The 18,479-nt window shown below is 50.2% G+C and overlaps 1 protein-coding gene across 3 annotated transcripts in view; it reads right to left on the reverse strand.

The window, feature by feature from the left end:
- Window positions 1–1,823: 1,823 nt before the first annotated feature.
- KCNK9 (potassium two pore domain channel subfamily K member 9) overlaps window positions 1,824–18,479 on the reverse strand; it is a 101,960-nt gene continuing 85,304 nt past the window's right edge. The window contains exons 2-4 of one of the 3 annotated variants that reach the window (XM_073794792.1): window positions 8,236–12,545; window positions 3,995–8,103; window positions 1,824–3,169 (exon numbers count right to left, since the gene is read on the reverse strand). In XM_073794792.1, coding sequence (XP_073650893.1) covers window positions 11,704–12,545 — 842 coding nt within the window. In that variant the 3' untranslated portion in view covers window positions 1,824–3,169; window positions 3,995–8,103; window positions 8,236–11,703. Of the gene's footprint in view, window positions 3,170–3,994; window positions 12,546–18,479 lie in introns of all 3 variants that reach the window. The other 2 variants (XM_019931964.3, XM_073794791.1) reach the window with 2 other exon arrangements.

The following is an 18,479-nucleotide window of genomic DNA, read 5'->3' on the forward strand; positions in this document are numbered from 1 at the left end:
GCACACTGAGACTCATGGATCAGAGCGAGACCTTCGTCTCTGAAATGTCAACACAGATTGTAAATCCTCTTCCAGATGCTGCCTGTGATCTTCTTGGGAACCTCCCAGAGGCAGGACGAGGAGACCCAGCCTAAAGAGGCTCTCTGTGGGGCGACAGTGCCAGGGACAATGGCCTGGGCTCCCTGACCTCACCTGGGGGCGGGGCGGGATGCTGCATCTGGCCCTTAACCGTACGTGCTGGGTTCCAGCAGTGTCTTCGCTGATGCGTGATGTTCAGGTGGGGCTGGGGTGGTACGGAGCGAGGAGGGGAACCACCGTCAGGGGCGGCTGGCCTGTGCTGGCCGGGCTGATGATCTCTCTGAACCCTCCCAAAGGTGGACGTCCACGAAGGATGGACAAAATAAAGCCCCCTCGGACCCGTGAGCTGAGTTTTAGCCCTTGCTGCTATTGTGAGAAACCCCGGCTCAGATGAGAACACTGAGTGATGAAAACGGTACCAAGCTCGGAGGTCGTGGGAAGATGAAACGAGTCCGTATCTGGAGAAGAGCTTAGGACAGGGGTCTGCAAACTGCGGCGTCCAGGCCACACCCGGCCCCCGGTCTCTGCGTGGCCCACCAGCTAAGAATGAGTTTTACATTATTAAATGGTGCAGGGGGTGGATACCAAAGACGAAGGATATTTTGTGACCCACGAAATGGCTGTGAAATTCAAATTTCAGTCTCCATAAATACAGGTGTATTGGACACAGCTGCGCCCGTTCATTTCCGTATTATCTCTGGCTGCTTTCCTGCTACAGCAGCAGAGTTGGGGTATGGCATTAAGTCTAAAATAGGTACCGTCTGGCTCTTCATTGTCAAAGTTGTCTAACCCCTGGCTTAGAGGACCCGACTCCTGAAACAAGGTGTCCTATCGAGGAACAGACTGTGGTGATGTGATGTTGATCATTGAGAGTCAAGGTTCTTCCCAGGGTCAGGCCTCTTCCCCGTATGAGCCTCTGTTCTGGGGGAGCAGAGCAGAGCAGGCAGCAGGTACCCCATGAATGAGCGCACTTACGACAGGACCAGTAGAGAGGAGCCTGGCTTCCGTGGGGCTCCACCTGTGGCCATGATGCGCTTTGGTCCAGAATCTCCCCTTAACCTCAGAGTTGGGACAGCACAGAGAAGACCACGGTCCTCAAGGTGTGGTCCCAACCCCAGCAGCATCAGGACCCCTGAGGCCTTGTTAGAAACGCACAGTTGTGGCCCCGCCCTGGACCCACAGTGAGGATGGGCCTGGCAATCTGTGTTTTCAGGAGCCTTCTAGATGCGGGCAAAATTGGAGAATACCACCCCTTCAGGAAGCTCTGACACTGGCACCCCCAGAGTTCCGTGATGCCCAGGCCTCTGGAACATGAGTGAAGTCAGAAGCCCCTAACCTTTCAGCAGCTACTGTGGGTTGCCGGAAGCAGAGTTTACGTTTGACGCAGAGATGACAGAGCATCTTTTATCTGCCTGTTTCTGCTTTTTTCCACACACACGCAGAGACAGGTAGAAAAGGGCAAAAGGGGTTGTCTCATGTTTTGCACTCAAATTCCTCAGACAGAAAAACAAAAATTGGCCAATCGGGGGGTCTCGGTGGATTTGAAGTCCTTGCTGAGGTTTTTAGGGGCAAGGCTTCTTAGCGGGCCTGCCTGCAGTGAGGAAGACCAACGACAATTCTGACTCTGTCCACCTTGCTTGAGAAAGTTTTCCGAATGTGGCTTAAGGCGGGAGAGCCTGGACAAAAACACCTCTTAGTTTCCCTTTTTCTTAGTGAAGGAAGACCAAAACACATTTGCAAACGTGCCATAGAGATTTTAATGAAAAAATTAGAAAAGTGCATTATTTTACAACACTACAGTAAATGATTTTCTTTTTTCTGTAAAGACATTGTAAAATATATACAGGGTTGCTTAGTGCATTCGTTACAAAAGAAAGATGCAATCCCTTGCATAAATTACATATTTTACATGGGCTGGATGTCTACTTGGACTTGTAAACATTGGTGATACAGTTTTGTTTTGTTTTTGTTTTTCATTTTTCAGATAAGCTGCGATAGTAAATACCTCTGATATTCATTTGATGGTTGTCTCATTCTGTTAAACTTCAGAACGGCATTCTAAGGCCATTTGTGAAGGCGCCCTCTCCACGGGTGGAGAAGGCCAGAGAAGATAAACAAAAGGAAAACGAACAGGAACAGTAGGCTTCTTTGAAACTGGTTCACTGTGGTCCAGTTGGGATCACTGGTGCGGCTTCCCACCCAAGGTCTGATGCCTTGACCACAGTTGGGCCTGCCATCCGATCCCAAACGCCCACCAACGTGGGAAGGGAGAGCCCTGCTAGGGGTTCGGGACAAACCGTTCCATCCTCCTGGCCTGTGGCCAGGCTGACCCAGCTTCTGCTAGAAACTTCCTGATCTCCATCACTCCTCGGGAATGTTCTGGAGGCCTTCCAGCAGCAGCATCGCCATCAGAACAAACCCAGGTCCTTTTAGCATGCAGTCATGAAAGTGTCCAGCAATGCCAAGAAGAAAGAAAAAACTCCAGAGACCCAAAGATACCCGGTCAGTGCATACACGCGCGCGCCCCAGATGAATAAGTGAGTATCACACCTTTGTGCCCCCAACTCCCAGAATGAACTCCCTGTGCATATAGGCCAATCATTTTAACGGGTGTGAGTTTGAACCTAATTCAAGCTTAACTTCTTCTATGCCTAGGGTCACAAATGACACTTTTTAAATGTTTAATGTTTGAGGTACAAGGATACACAGTTGGCTAAGTTAAAAAGTGTACATGGTAGAGGGAGTATCAGCAATTTCTTGGCCTGCTGGGAATAGACTAGAAATTCTTCCTTCTTGTTAAGCGGTTCAGTGACTTAAAATCTCATCCTCTTTGACATCTTTCCTGTGTCTCCTCTGTTTGTTTAATTACAAGCCTTCTGATCAACATTATGGACAAGCGAGAGAGCCTCAGACCTTCCAGGTGGGGTTAGTCTGTTTTCCTATTTAAATTTCACTCAGTAAGGCCAACAGCATCACCTAATCCAATGCATTTTCTGTTCCGTGGAGATTTCTGATAAAGCACAGGGTGGACTGAGGTGGCCTCTGGAGGTCGCTTCCAGCCCCAGACGGCTGTCAAAATGCTATTTGTGGGCTGAATAAACAAATATGTAATTAGCCTTTTTCAGGACCATGTTCTTCTCTGAGGAGCCATCAAATTATAGAGAAATCTGGTTAATTGTGGGTTCTGCTTCATTGGATTCCCACTAATCGTGTTTTGCCTTTCATTCGATTTTTATTTTTCTACCCAACTTCTAAAATTCAGCTCAAGAAAGTGCAGCAATAGCTGAGCCAGGTTCTGATTCCAAGAAGTGCTCATCTGACTCTGTTTCTAGAACTTGTGCCTCTTGGGAGCATGTGATCCAGTGGAATTCTAGCCTTATGAGGCCACAGAACTTGACCGTCCAGTTCACCACAATGGCCTCTCACTGAGGTTGACGGCAGATGCCCAAAAGCTCTACAAATAATGGCTGGATAAGTGAATCAATCTGCAGGGAGTACTGCTCAGAGGGGGCCCTGCAGAGCCACTGTTGCAGCTCACATCAGTAGCTGCTTTGATCTCTCAGGTTAAGGAAAGGTAGGACTTCCCCAAGGTTTGTCAGGCAAAGGGGGGACTTTGGTTCACTGGGCAATGCCCGCCCCACCCCCCATCGCCAAGCATTTGGTCCACGTGGGACTGAGCAGGGCCACAAAGGAGAACCCGTCAACAGAAGGGTCAGAGGAGCTGGGTAAAGACATGATTCTTTGGTGCGAGGAGGGTTATAGAACAACTCTACCTGGAAAATGTGACGTTCCCCAGGGGGAAGGAGCTGGCCCCGCTCAGGAACCCTATGCTTGGGAGGACTTGGCCATCCCGCCTCCAAAGCCCCCCCCCCCCAAGGAAATGTCAACCAAGAGCATGGAACATAATGACACTGACCTCCTGTCATCTTCACCAGCATCTGCCTCTCCCCTGGCCATTCCATCCTTTGTCGGAGAGGAAGTGACTTGCCCAAGGCCACTTGGCCTGATTACAAAGAGGAAGGAAAGAAAGCTGTTGCCCAGGTGGGTGCTTACAAAGGCCCTGAGGCCTCCACCCCACAATGCTCAGGAGCTGGAAGGGGCAAAGCTGAGGTTTTGTGTTTGTAGTGGTCAAGGCTTATAGCTAAACTTCACAAGACCTCCCTCTTCAAGATCAAGAGCTGCTCTCTGGATGGTAGGGGTCCCCAGGCAACTCGACTGGAGCCTCCAAGAGGCTGAAGTTAGGATCCAAGAGTGATGGGATGATGTGGAGAATAAAAACTCTCCAAGTAAAAAGTTACCTTGCCCTCAAGTGCGTCCTCTTCTCCTCTCTCCATCCCTGATTCCTGGTCACAGGCAGTCACAAAATCTGTTGCTCCCAGAGTCTCAGGAAACAGCGAATTCTTCACGCCAAGGAAGCCCAAGAATTATACATTTTCCTTTTAGTGGTTTCATGCTAATCTTTGCTCAAGCTGTTGGAGGTCTGCACCAGAACAAGCCCCCAGGATGCTTAAATGAAAGACCAAGTAGATCTTATCCAGAAATATTCCCATATGCAAATTAGACCTAACGTCCAGAAGAAGGAAGAAAACCTCCACCTGAAGAATAGGACGCCACGGGATTCAAATTGGATGAGACTCCAGGATCTAGTTTCAGACTTTTGTAATCAGAGGAGAACCCAGTAGGGATATCAGGATGGGTTGCTCCTCCATCAGAGCCCAAGGCTCAGGCTCTGGGTGTTAGAGCGAAGGACCTTGAAATAAAATGTGTGGGCACTGGGGAGCCATGGAAGGTTCTTGAGCAGGAGAGTAGCCTGGATGACTTAAGGTGTGACCAGCTTGTGAAGGGCCTTGACAGCTCACTGACTCATCTTTCAGGTGTGGCTCTGTGTTAGGGAAGCCACGGAGCACTGGGTGAAATCGCTGCTCCCTGCCCCTTCCCACGCCTGGGCCTCTGCCCATGCAACAGTGCCCACTTGCTCCTTCAAGCCTCTCCTCAAAGATTACCAAAAGCCAATTCCTCCCTGAAGCCCTGCCTGCGTTCCTCCACCAGACTGATCACCTCTTTCCATAGCTGGACTTAGTCAAGTGCCCGGGAGTAAGCTTGCAGGAGCCTTGGACCGGCCTTTAGGAGAAATGCAAGCGGTGTTAAGAACTCTAGCTCGGCACTCTGCTCAGAACAGGCGCCCGATGTTGCCACATGCTGTTCTTGTAGGCACCCTGTGCAGTGGGGTTGATCTGAAATCTCCAACTTTAAAGGCTGGAACACGGAGGCTCAGAGAGGCAAATCCACCACCTGCCTGTGAACGGCAGAAGCCGGTCCCAGGTGTGCATGCAGCTTTATTCCCTCACGCTGCTCTGCAGAGAAAGAAGAGCCTGCCCTGTCCTGTCTCAGGGCCCCAGAGCGAGCGCTGGGCAGGTGCAGAGCCGAGGCCGGGGATCCTGTCCCTCGCCGTGTGTGCCCCACCCCACTCAGCCTCTACCGGAAGTACTCCCCTGAGAAAACGGTGCCGCCCTGGTTCCTGTTGACACTCGCATCAAGGGCTCACTCACTCCAGGGCAAAATGTCACAAGCGTGCCGCTGGCATCTGAAGATGTACCGATCTCCTGCTCTATGGGAAATGCCCAGCTGTGGACAGCTTGTGGCCCTATTGCATGTGGCCCACCCGACTCTGCCAGGCAACTGCCTCTGCATCGCCAACGGTGGGGTGATGGTTTTCATCCCGTGGATGTGCATCGGTTTCCAGGGATGGAACAAAGTCTGGCAGTGACGTTAAGATGTGCCTTGATGACAGTGACGAGTGGCCATCTAGGCAAGATGCTGGAAGTCTGATTGTCTTTATGCCCTGCTGTGGGCGCTGCCCGGAACGTATAGCTCCTATGGCCGGGTCACTGGAGGTTTGCTTCCCAGTGTATTTGTCCATGATAGAAAGAAGGACTGGGGACCCCAGAGGAGGACATCATTGAGTCCCTCATGGAACAAATAGTCAGAAGGAGCTTTTAAAGTATGCTCCCATCTCCACCTCCGTGCTGGAGAGCAGCAGGGATACCTTCCAGGTAGCGGGAACAGAATGGGCAAAGGCTCAGAGGCGGGAATCTGTATGGACATATTTTCTTGATCAAAATTAAAGGGACCGTGCCTCAGCCAGTGGGTTGCTCTGTGTTACCAGAACTGAGAAGGCCATGCTATAGAACTTGCCAGTGCAAACACACATCTCAAACAGAGATGAGAAGCAACTGGGTGCCGAGTACCCCACTGGCCTATGGGCATCCTTCCAGCTACTCTACTGGGCTACACTTGCTACCCTTCACAACCCATGAAAGAATGTCTTGGTGCTTTATGTCTATTTACAGCTGCGTCATCCCCACAGGTGTTTAGGGGAAAGATTGCTGACTCTCAGCAGAGAAGAGAGATCCATGTGAGAAGTTAGAAACAGCAGAGCCTTGCTCGGCTTTGGTGACGAGACCCAGCATCCAGGGGCTCCTGGACGCCTTTCCTACAGCTTCAGTTCGTGTCTCCAGCAAAGGAGAACAGCACTTAATATGCCTTATTTATCTAGGACGAAAGAGGTTCTCACAGAGGTCTCCAGAGAGTCAGATTTCTCAAACGCATTAATCGTAACAACATCACCTTTAATTCCTTAACCTGAGGAAACAGAGGCAGGTCGTGGGCCCGCCCACAACAGAACCGGCTCAGACAACAAAGTGGCAACGTCAGGACAAACAAAAACGGAGAAAACATCCTAGACTGGGGGAGTCTGGGGTGAGCAGACAAGCAAGGTGGGATGCAATCTTGGGTTGTCTCTCAGATTCACAAAAAGGCCCTGGAGGACATTTTTGGGACGTGAGGAATGTGAATATGGGTGGCGTCTCAGACAATATCATTGTATGACTGCTAAACTTAAGGGTGATAACAGCATTGTTACCAAAGAGAAGGCTTTTGTTCCTGGGAGAGAAACAATTTTTCCCTTTGGCCAAACCACCTAAAAGTTGCAGACGTCACTTCATTCTCCAAATGCCCCTGGGTATGAATGTGGGGGGGGGGGGGATGGTTTAAGCAAATGTGGCAAAGTTCTGAAGGCTGGTGAGTCTGGGTGAAAGGGATATGGAAGTTTTCTGTAAATCTGGAATTTTCACAACAGAAAGTTGGGGCGATAGGGAGGAATCATGGCAATAGGTTTCCCTCCCCGCTCCCCGCAAAACAGCAACCTCTACTAAGGTGTGCTCAAGAAATAACCACATAAAATGGATGTATGCCCAGGGCCTTGGGGAACCCAGCACGCACGGGGCCTTGGTTTGCACGATGACCACCCTTCTTGACGCCTCTGCCTACTCACTCGCCATCTTCCCAGCTCCCAGGATGCTGCCAAGCGAAATGATTTTGGGTTTTCAATGTTGCGGCTCAACCCTCAAGTGTGCCCAGTGGCCAGAACATCAGGCCAGATGTCTCCATCGGTCAAGTTGACTTTGCGCTACATGCTCACAAATTCAGCCCACATTGGCCCATTGTGTGGATGAGGAAGCTACAGGGGAGCCCAGTGAAGCTGGAGGTGAGAACCGGGTCCCCGTCCTGCCAAACTTTCCTTGCCGGGATCCTTCCGGGCTCCCACACAAACCATGACTCTGTAAGAAACACACGTCAGCCACTCCCAGGCAGCAGGCCTGCATGTGACAGACCCCACATCCCACCCCTTTCAGGGTGAAGATACAATTCATCGGAGTGTTGGACAGATGACACCGCCCGTCCCACCAAGAGAACGGACATAGTCCGGCACAGGCCTCAGACCCCACGCCTCTGTGGATGCCCTTAACGGGTACCCTAATTAGGGCCTATTATTTAAGAAGAAGTTTACCTAAAGAAATAGGGCCGAAAACCTCAGCGATGGGTGGTTTTCCTTCTTTAATCATTTTTACCTCTCTCGCCTTCCCCTCCAAACTCAGTGTGCACAACGAATGCCTCCAAACCATTCTTCCCTCCAGCTTCAAACCGCTAGTGACCAGGAATCACTAGGAATCAAGGCTTTCAGATCTGGAGGCAAAGAAAAATGACCTGCCTGGGCTTATCTGCAGGTTTCCAAGTCACCATCCAGATATTCTCCCAGCCGAGGCCCCGTGTGCAGAGACCAAACGACGGTGCACCGAGATTAACCAGTCAACTCACCCTTTCCTACAGATGGGTTTTGACGAGCACCTGCACAGCCAGGCCTCCTGGGTGGCGGTCTGCGTCCATCTGCTTCCTCTGCTGGAAGGATGAGGGACCCAGTGGGGATTCCTGGGCTGCAAGTGATCTGCTGTGATCATTCCAAAGTGCAGGTACCCTCCTCCCAATTGGTGATGCACAGTGGAGCACAACAGATGCTTCAGAGAGAGTATTTAAATTTACAGCACCAGGCAGCCTGCTGTGTTTAAGAGGCTGCTGCCCGAGTTTCAGGACAGAGTGGTGTGGATGGAAAGAAGTGCTCCGATCCCAGCTCTGGGGCTAACTGGGTATCTCAAAAGCCAAACAGGTTGGTTCACTCCTATGTAAAGAATCTAGTAGACCAATGGCATGACAGCACCTTCCACCCAGGATGGATGTCATAAAGATCAAACTGGGATGGTCTCTAGAAAGCATGGCACTCAGAGCTGCTGGACTAACCGGTACCACTGCCTACCTTCCTTTTGTCTTTGATGGAGGGGATGGGTTGAGATCTCCTAGTTGGAAAGCATTCAAGTGAGAGTCCAAAATCCCTTTGAGTATCTATGTGGCATGTTGATTTCTAGACCCCCACCAGGGACCACGTGGCAGGCCAACCTCCTGTGATGCTGGTGGAACGTGGCTCTTCTTCAGCTCATTCTAACGTAAGTTGGGGCCCAAATTCAAACAACCTGGTGAGATTTCTTCCCCCTCCCTGAGTGGGTATGGTCAACTGGAAGAAAGGTGTGGGAAACCTGGGCTGAAAGAAAGAAATCATCAGCTGTGAAGGGGGAAGAGAGACCTGGGTCCGAGATGCTGAGAAGTCCAGCAACGAGGACTGTTTGGAGGGTGTGACAGCAGTGACGAAGCAGCAGGATAAACAAGTGGGAAGACCTAAGTTCTGGCTGTGGGGCCTCAGAGTCATGTCCAGCCTTTCTGGACCTCGATTTCCTTTCCTGAAGATGAGGGACCTCAGCAAGGTGACTCAGACTAAGCTTCCCCCTGGCTTTTGAGGATTCCAATGCTGATGGGGTGGGCCAAGCTCTAGCTGGAGATGCCCCAGGCCTGCTTTATCAAGAGACGAGAACCCTGGAGAACTCCTGGCTCAGTGCCCCCATCAGAGCACCTCACTGGAGGCACCTAGAGGACTCCTTGGCCAGACAGCATGGTAGGGAAGAGCTCGAGCATCTGAGAAAAAGAAGGACATCACAAGGGGAGCAAACCGAGGTTCCCCTCCACCCCCGAACGCTCTGAGCATAAACAAGGATGTTTACCTTTGGAACAGAAGACTCGGTACGTGTCCTTCAGGGGCTGAGCTGGTAGCAAAGGGCAGGGGGTTGGGGGGGGGGGGCTAGGATATGGAACCAAGAGAAATTCCAAGTTGCTTCAGACACTTAAGTTGGTGGTCATCCTGCAAACAGGAAAGACTTCATCTTACCATCCTTAATCCTACAAAGAAGAGTCAGCTCTGTGGGAAGAGAGATTATGGGATGTTTTCTAAACTTCCCTGCGAAGGGAAGAGCTCCCTGTCACTGGAAGCATTCAAGCAGAAGTAGGTCACTTTATGACCACTGTACATGGTGAGGGGAACAGTTCTGAGTGAAGGGTTGAACCCGTGTACCTCTAACTGACTCTAAAAGCCTGGTACACTTAGCTGTGGAGAAAGATGCAGGTTCCCTCATCTGAGGGCTGAATGAGGGTGCCATAGTGTGGTGGGGTCACAGCTCCTTGGACCCTTTTGGGGTCCGGACCGAGACTAATGTCTCAGTTCTAGCAAAGACCAGCTCTCTGACGTTGAGCAAATCACTCACCCTCTCAGTGCCTCTCTCTCTTTTATAGATCAAAGATTATCCGCGCCTGGGCAGCCCAGCCAAAGCCCATTGCTGTCCAAGAGCTGGAAGAATTTGAAAAAGGGAAGTGAGGATGGCTGATTTTTAGAAATGGCCGAGACAGTGATGAGGGAAATGAAGGTCCCCCCGTGAATCTGCAGGTGAGACTTTGCTTTATTCCTGTCTTGGAAAGGGCCTCCAATGTGCTATGTTCTATAGCCCCGCCCCCCAAGGATGTTAGCAGGCCTTCCCTTTGGGGTCATCCCCTATTGAGAGTGGGGAGGAATTTCTCCATTATTCAGAAAAAAAATCACCCCGAGACTGACAAGTTCCCAGCAGGCCAAGACGCAGCTCCTTGCCTCCAAACTCTTCCTGAGACCAACATCAACATTCCCTTATTTACAAATCAAATGCAGTTAGAGACAATCTTTCTTAAAATACATTATATATATTCTTTAAAATGAGGAATGCCCTGTCGTTTTTCATTAGGAAAAGAAACCACGTCCACTTACCAATACCCATTCTCACCCAAGCATCCCGAACTGTAGTTCTTACTCACGTAGGTAGATGCTACACAAGTCATCATCATCACACAAATAAGAGAGAATAAGATACTCTGTGGTTGCAACAGTTTTCCAGTTTCCCCAACACGTCCAGTTACACGGAAAATCGTTGGAACTAGAGGTGGTGAAATTAAAAATGTCTCTGATAAATTAATATTATTGGCTTTTGATTATTCCATTGCTAGTTTTGTTTTCTTGTGTTGATAACGCATACCAGTTTAACAAAGTGCATGCTTGTTTAAAAAATTTTTGAACTGGCAAGCTAAAATGATCCGTGTCGGCTTGCCCACCCACCCCCTAAAAAGAAGTTAATATAATTTAGAATCTAGCGTTTTTAAAAATGTGGTCATGACGTATCTGGGATAAAGATTGCTTGTGGAACATGCATGATTTGGCAAGATGATAAATCAGAAACCTCGTGGGTTTTGTTTGTTTTCCCGTTTTGTTTGGAAGCGGCCGAAAGCAGGCTATTAACAAAATTGTGTGACGGAGAAGAAGGATGAATACCTGATACTTTCCATTCTGTCACATCAGAAGCACACTGGTGTGTGCACTCATTCACACACACTCAGACCACACACATTCGGCCACCCACTGCTTGGGGAGGAAAAGAGAAAGGAGTTGGGTCAGAGACACCACTGTGGGTGGGCACTCGAGGCTCTCAGCCGCGTGTGCAACTTTGGGTCAGGTATCCTCTGGGCTCTGTCTCCTTGTCTGGGTCTCACACCTGTCCTGGGAAAGCCACCCCAGAGGTGGGGCGGGCTGGGGAGAAAATGTAAGGCATACTTTGCTGGGAAGAAGGAAGAAATCCATGCTTCATGCTCAGATGCGAGTTTCACAGGAAGACGGGCCTTTCCTTTTTTCCCTTTGGCCTGCTCTGTCTCGCTGGGAAGGTGGGGAAGAAATGAAACCAAGAAAGAGGGAAGGAGAGAAAGAAAAAATGATGACAATAATCATAACAATAAAGGATATAACCATAATCAATAAATAAGACAAGGTGGGCCAATGAGACTTAACGTCAGCTATGACAAATGACTTGTTTGTGTTTCCCTCCCCAGACCCTAGATGGACTTCCGCCGTCTCATCAGCCTGTGGTTGTCGGTAAAGCTGTGTAACCCGGGAGAAACGGAGCTAATAGGGGACGGGAAGAGGCTGTTTTTTAATGTGCTTGGTGAGATCTCCTCGATCTTGTAAGAGATGGGGTGGAAGTACTGGGGGGCGAGCTTGGTGCTGAAGGAGTTCTGCTGCGCCGCCGAGCGGCCACCGTATTCCTGCGGGCGGTAGCAGGTGCAGGAGCACACGGACTGTAGGTCCGCCGCGTCCGCCTTGTACCGGGGCCGGCCCTGCCGCGCCTCCTCGGGGATGTGGATGGCCATGCTGTTGCGGTTGCCGGCGAGGGACGCCCGCTCCTCGGCGTCCCGCCGCTCGTCCTCGCTGTTCATGGTCAGGAACCTGAGGACCACCAGGTTGAGGAAGGCCCCTATGACCGTCAGCCCCACCAGGATATACATAAAGCTAAAGGCCACGTACAGCGGCTTCCTCTGCAGGGCGCCCTTGGTCTGCAGGGCCACGTAGTCCCCAAAGCCAATGGTAGTCAACGTGATGAAGCAGTAGTAGTAGGCGTGGAAGAAGCTCCACTCCTCGCACTGGGAGAAGGCGGCCGCCCCGATGCACAGCGTCCCCATGCAGGAGAAGAAGCCCACGGTCACCATGTTCTCCATGGACACCTCCGTGTTGCGCATGCCACAGCACCTCTTGATGCGCTTCAGCAGGTAGCGCACGAACGTGTTCATCCGCTCGCCCAGGCTCTGGAACATGACCAGCGTCAGCGGGATGCCCAGCACCGCGTAGAACATGCAGAAGGCCTTGCCCGCGTCCGTGCCCGGGGCAGCGTGCCCGTAACCTGCGGGAGGAGGTGAGAGGACAGGGAGACGGAGTCAGCTGGGGTCTCCTGCGGTTCGGGGTGGGTGTGGATGTGGGCGCGGCCGTGGGGATGGAGCTGGGGGCGGGGCCAGCGCCTGAGGGGTGGGGCGAAGAACAGGGAAGAATCAGTGAAGAAATAGCCTTTGAAGTTTGTTGTGGGGGGGAGGTCTGGGGCATTTGGTCACAAGAGGAGCTTGGGGGGTCATTGCACTGTTCTTCCAGTAACACAGTTTTCTCAAAGAAAAGCAGCATATTCACTCATAACATTTTGCAGAAAACTCCAAAAGTAGCCAGCCCAGGGGAGAAAATTCAATATCCCAACATGGGGCAACATTAAGAGTGAAGAGTCAGAGAATGCTAACTGGGTTTTTTAGTGGTGGTTCTTGTTTTTGACCGCCATGATTCTATTCTTAGATACATGTGCGGTCCAGGGCCAGGTAGAGCAGACAGGCGGGCGGACAGCCAAGGAGGTGTGGATCCTGGCACCTCCCCCGCTGGGAGCTGTGGGGCTGCCCCGGGAGGTGGGGACACCACGGAAGGTAAGAGGGGTGCACAGGGGGGAGGGGATGATGGATTCCCTAGAGTCCTTTCTGTGTGCGCTGGGGAAGGGGAGAAAGAACCCCGGTTTCCACGTTCTCAACGGTGGTGCCAGGAAGCTCGGCATGGAGCAAATCAACTTGCCTTCTGCCCCAGGCTCCCCGTGTCCCCAGCTCAGGCATCGGGGACCCACCAGCCCACGGCCAGTCCGTGTGGACTCCTTGTCATACATCACCTCCTTCTACCCTCGTGACGACCCTATAAAACAGGCGTGATGCATCTGACACCACTGGCAAGGAAACCGAGTCAGTTACTTAAGAGCAGGGGAGCTTGGTTTCTTCAGAGTTGGTGGATGAAAACTCTGGGTTCCAATCCCCAAAATGAGACTTTTTTTAAAAGCAGACGTCTTGAATTGAGAGAGGTCATTGCAGGGTGGAGCATAAACACCACGAGGGCAAAGAAAGATTTTTACCTGTTTTGTCCCCTGCTGTATCCTCACACCTAGAGAAACACCGAGCACATAAAATACCGCTTTAACAAAGGACAGAATAAATTTATGCCACTGTGTGAATGTGGCCTTGTCAGAATCGACGGAACGAATAATCCTTAGCGACCTCGTGTGTGTAAGCGCTTTTGAAACTCTTCACGCAGCCGCACAGACCATCACTTCGTTGATCCCCTGCATCAACTATGCAAGACCGAGCCTGTATTTCCTCACATTCAAATGAGGACAGTGGTGCTGGAAAGGTGAGTTACCTGCCGGTGTCACCTGGCTGGTCAGTGATCGTGTCAGAGCCAGGACAGGGTCTGCACAACATGGCAGAAGAAACCTAAGACTAGTTCAAGTTCCGGGACTAATGCTGCCCAGAAAAATACCAGGATCATGGGCGGTATTTGGACTGAGCACTTGGAGGAGGCGCGTGGCCTTCCAACGTCTCAAATCCTGCCCCGTCACAAAAGGCTTCCCTGGTGCTCCCCGAGCCACAGGCTCATGGTCATTTAACCAGCTGCGCCACCTTAGGCCCCAGACAACCTCTCCCAGTCTGTTACGTGGGAGGATGATAATTTTGAGGTGGGGATGTTGTGCAGGTCCGCTGAGGTCAGAGAGCAGCTAGCCCAGGGCCTAGGACTCAGGAGAGACCTGCACCCCGCCCACTGTGTCCCCCAGGGAGACAACTGACTGCCCTAGCCCGGGCCTCTCTCCCAGAGAGAGACTCATCACTGCCGTTCAGCCTGTCCGCCTTTCCCCTGGCATGAACTGGTGCCACGTCCTGCCTGCCCCAGGGGCCACACTTTCACAGCAGAGATGACATCACACGTTTGTATCCTCTCTGGCCCTCAGTCCCACTGAGCCAGTGCAGAGCTCTGACCCCTCAGCAACCCCACAGTCCTTACGAAAGAGAAGAAATGGCAGGTCAACGTTGGAGTTGGGCCAGAAAGGACAGAACAGTGAAACAGCAAGAAGGAGAGAACAACAGGCATATCAATGGAAATGATCCAACCTGAAGAGACGAATAAAGATCAGAAATTAATAAATTTTAAAAGCCTCAGAGACACGTAGGACAGTGTCACCAGGTGTCCTAGAAGAAAGAGAATGAGACAAAAAAATTGAAGAAATAATAACCAAAATTTGGTGGAAGACAAATTTACAGATTCAAGAAACTCGGTAAGCCTCAAGCAAGATAAATACAACAAAAACCACACGTCGGAATCAAGCTGCTGAACACCAGAGAGGGAAGATCTTGAAAGCACCAGAGAGAAACCGTGTATCACATACAGGAAAACAACTATTTGAACAGCACTTACTTCTGATCGTAAACAACAGGGGCCAGGAAACAGTGGATAACATCTTTAAAGAGCTTTTTAAAAAGACCGTAACCCAGAACTGTCTATCCAGGGAAAGTATTCTTTAAGAATGAAGGCAAAAATCAAAACTACAATGAGATATCATCTCACACCAGCCAGAATGGCCATCATCAAGAAATCTAGAAACAATAAATGCTGGAGTGGGTGTGGGGAAAAGGGAACCCTCTGGCACTGCTGGTGAGAATGTGAATTGGTACAGCCACTATGGAGAACAGTATGGAGGTTCCTTAAAAAACTACAAATAGGAGACTTCCGGGAAGATGGCGGAAGAGTAAGATGCGGAGATCACCTTCCTCCCCACAGATACACCAGAAATACATCTACACGTGGAACAACTCCTACAGAACACCTACTGAACGCTGGCAGAAGACCTCAGACCTCCCAAAAGGCAAGAAACTCCCCAGGTACCTGCATAAGGCAAAAGAAAAAAGAATAAACAGAGACAAAAGGATAGGGACGGGACCTGCACCAGTGGGAGGGAGCCGTGAAGGAGGAAAGGTTTCCACACACTAGGAAGCCTCCTCGCGGACGGAGACTACGAGTGGTGGAGGGGGGAGCTTTGGGGCCGCAGAGGAGAGCACAGCCACAGGGTGCGGAGGGCAAAGCGGGGAGACTCCTGCACAGAGGATCAGTGCCGACCGGCACTCACCAGCCCGAGAGGCTTGTCTGCTCCCCCGCCGGGGCGGGCGGGGCTGGGAGCTGAGGATCGGGCTTCAGTCGGAGCGCAGGGAGAGGACTGGGGTTGGCGGCGTGAACACAGCCTGCAGGGGGTTAGTGTGCCACGGTTAGCCAGGAGGGAGTCCGGGGAAAAGTCTGGAGCTGCCGAAGAGGCCCTCGAGACTTTTTCTTTCCTCTCTGTTTCCTGGTGCGCGAGGAGAGGGGATTACGAGCACTGCTTAAAGGAGCTCCAGAGACAAGCGCGAGCCGCGGCTAACAGCGCGGACCCCAGAGACGCTAAGGCTGCTGCTGCCGCCACCAGAAGCCTGTGTGTCACCACAGGTCACTATCCACACCCCCCTTCCAGAAGCCTGTGCAGCCCGCCACTGCCAGGGTCCCGGGATCCAGGGACAACTTCCCCGGGAGAACGCACGGCGCACCGCACACTGGTGCAATGTCATGCCGGCCTCTGCCGCCACAGGCTCACCCCGCACTCCGTGCCCCTCCCTCTCCCCAGCCTGAGTGCGCCAGAGCCCCCGAATCAGCGGCTCCTTTAAGCCCCTCCTCTCTGAGTGAAGAACAGACGCCCTCCGGCAACCTACACACAGAGGCGGGGCCAAATCCAAAGCTGAGCCCCTGGGAGCTGTGAGAACAAAGAAGACAAAGGGAAAATCTCTCCCAGCCGCCTCAGAAGCAGCGGATTAAATCTCCACAATCAACTTGATGTACCTGCATCTGTGGAATACCTGAATAGACAACGAATCATCCCAAATTAAGGAGGTGGACTTTGAGACCGTGTGGATGAAAGGCTCTTGGTGCTGCAGCCAGGAGTCAGTGCTGTGCCTCTGAGGTGGGAGAGCCAACTTCAGGACACTGGTCAACAAGAGACCTCCCAGCTCCACATAATATCAAACGGCGAAAATCTCCCAGAGATCTCCATCTCAACACCAGCACCCAGCTTCACTCAACGGCCAGCAAGCTACAGTGCTGGACACCCTATGCCAAACAACTAGCAAGGCAGGAACACAACCCCACCCATCAGCAGAGAGGCTGCCTAAAATCATAATAAGTCCACAGACACCCCAAAACACACCACCAGACGTGGACCTGCCCACCAGAAAGACAAGATCCAGCCTCATCCACCACAACACAGGCACCAGTTCCCTCCACCAGGAAGCCTACACAACCCACTGAACCAACCTTACCCACTGGGGGCAGACACCAAAAACAGCGGGAACTACGAACCTGCAGCCTGCGAAAAGGAGACCCCAAACACAGTAAGATAAGCAAAATGAGAAGACAGAAAAACACACAGCAGATGAAGGAGCAAGATAAAAACCCACCAGACCTAACAAATGAAGAGGAAATAGGCAGTCTACCTGAAAAAGAATTCAGAATAATGATAGGAAAGATGATCCAAAATCTTGGAAATAGAATAGACAAAATGCAAGAAACATTTAACAAGGACCTAGAAGAACTAAAGATGAAACAAGCAACGATGAACAACACAATAAATGAAATTAAAAATACTCTAGAAGGGATCAATAGCAGAATAACTGAGGCAGAAGAACGGATAAGTGACCTGGAAGATAAAAGAGTGGAAATAACTACTACAAAGCAGAATAAAGAATGAAAAGAACTGAGGACAGGCTCAGAGACCTCTGGGCCAACATTAAACACACCAACATTCGAATTATAGGGGTTCCAGAAGAAGACAAAAAGAAAGGGACTGAGAAAATATTGGAAGAGATTATGGTTGAAAACTTCCCTAATATGGGAAAGGAAATAATCAAGTCCAAGAAGCACAAAGAGTCCCATACAGGATAAATCCAAGGAGAAATACGCCAAGACACATATTAATCAAACTGTCAAAAATTAAATACAAAGAAAACATATTAAAAGCAGCAAGGGAAAAACAACAACTAACAAACACACAAGGGAATCCCCATAAGGTTAACAGCTGATCTTTCAGCAGAAACTCTGAAAGCCAGAAGGGACTTAAAGTGATGAAGGAGAAAAACCTGCAACCAAGATTACTCTACCCAGCAAGGATCTCATTCAGATTTGATGGAGAAATTAAAACCTTTACAGACAAGCAAAAGCTGAGAGAGTTCACCACCAAACCACCTTTACAACAACTACTAAACGAACTTCTCTAGGCAAGAAACACAAGAGAAGGAAAAGACCTACAATAACAAACCCAAAACAATTAAGAAAATGGGAATAGGAACATACGTATTGCTAATTACCTTAAATGTAAATGGACTAAATGCTCCCACCAAAAGACACAGATTGGCTGAATGGATACAAAAACAAGACGCATATATTTGCTGTCTACAAGAGACCCACTTCAGACCTAGAGACACATACAGACTGAAAGTGAGGGGATGGAAAAAGATACTTCATGCAAATGGAAACCAAAAGAAAGCTGGAGTAGGAATTCTCATATCAGACAAAATAGACTTTAAAATAAAGACTATTAAAAGAGACAAAGAAGGACACTACATAATGATCAAGGGATCGATCCAAGAAGAAGACATAACAATTGTAAATATTTATGCACCCAACATAGGAGCACCTCAATACATAAGGCAAATACTAGCAGCCATAAAAGGGGAAATCAACAGTAACACATTCATAGTAGGGGACTTTAACACCCCACTTTCACCAATGGACAGGTCATCCAAAATAAAAATAAATAAGGAGACACAAGCTTTAAATGATACATTAAACAAGATGGACTTAATTGATATTTATAGGACATTCCATCCAAAAACAACAGAATACACATTTTTCTCTAGTGCTCATGGAGCATTCTCCAGGATAGATCATATCTTGGGTCACAAATCAAGCC

The sequence above is a fragment of the Tursiops truncatus genome, chromosome 17 (assembly GCF_011762595.2).
Source record: "Tursiops truncatus isolate mTurTru1 chromosome 17, mTurTru1.mat.Y, whole genome shotgun sequence".
Classification (NCBI taxonomy): domain Eukaryota; kingdom Metazoa; phylum Chordata; class Mammalia; order Artiodactyla; family Delphinidae; genus Tursiops; species Tursiops truncatus.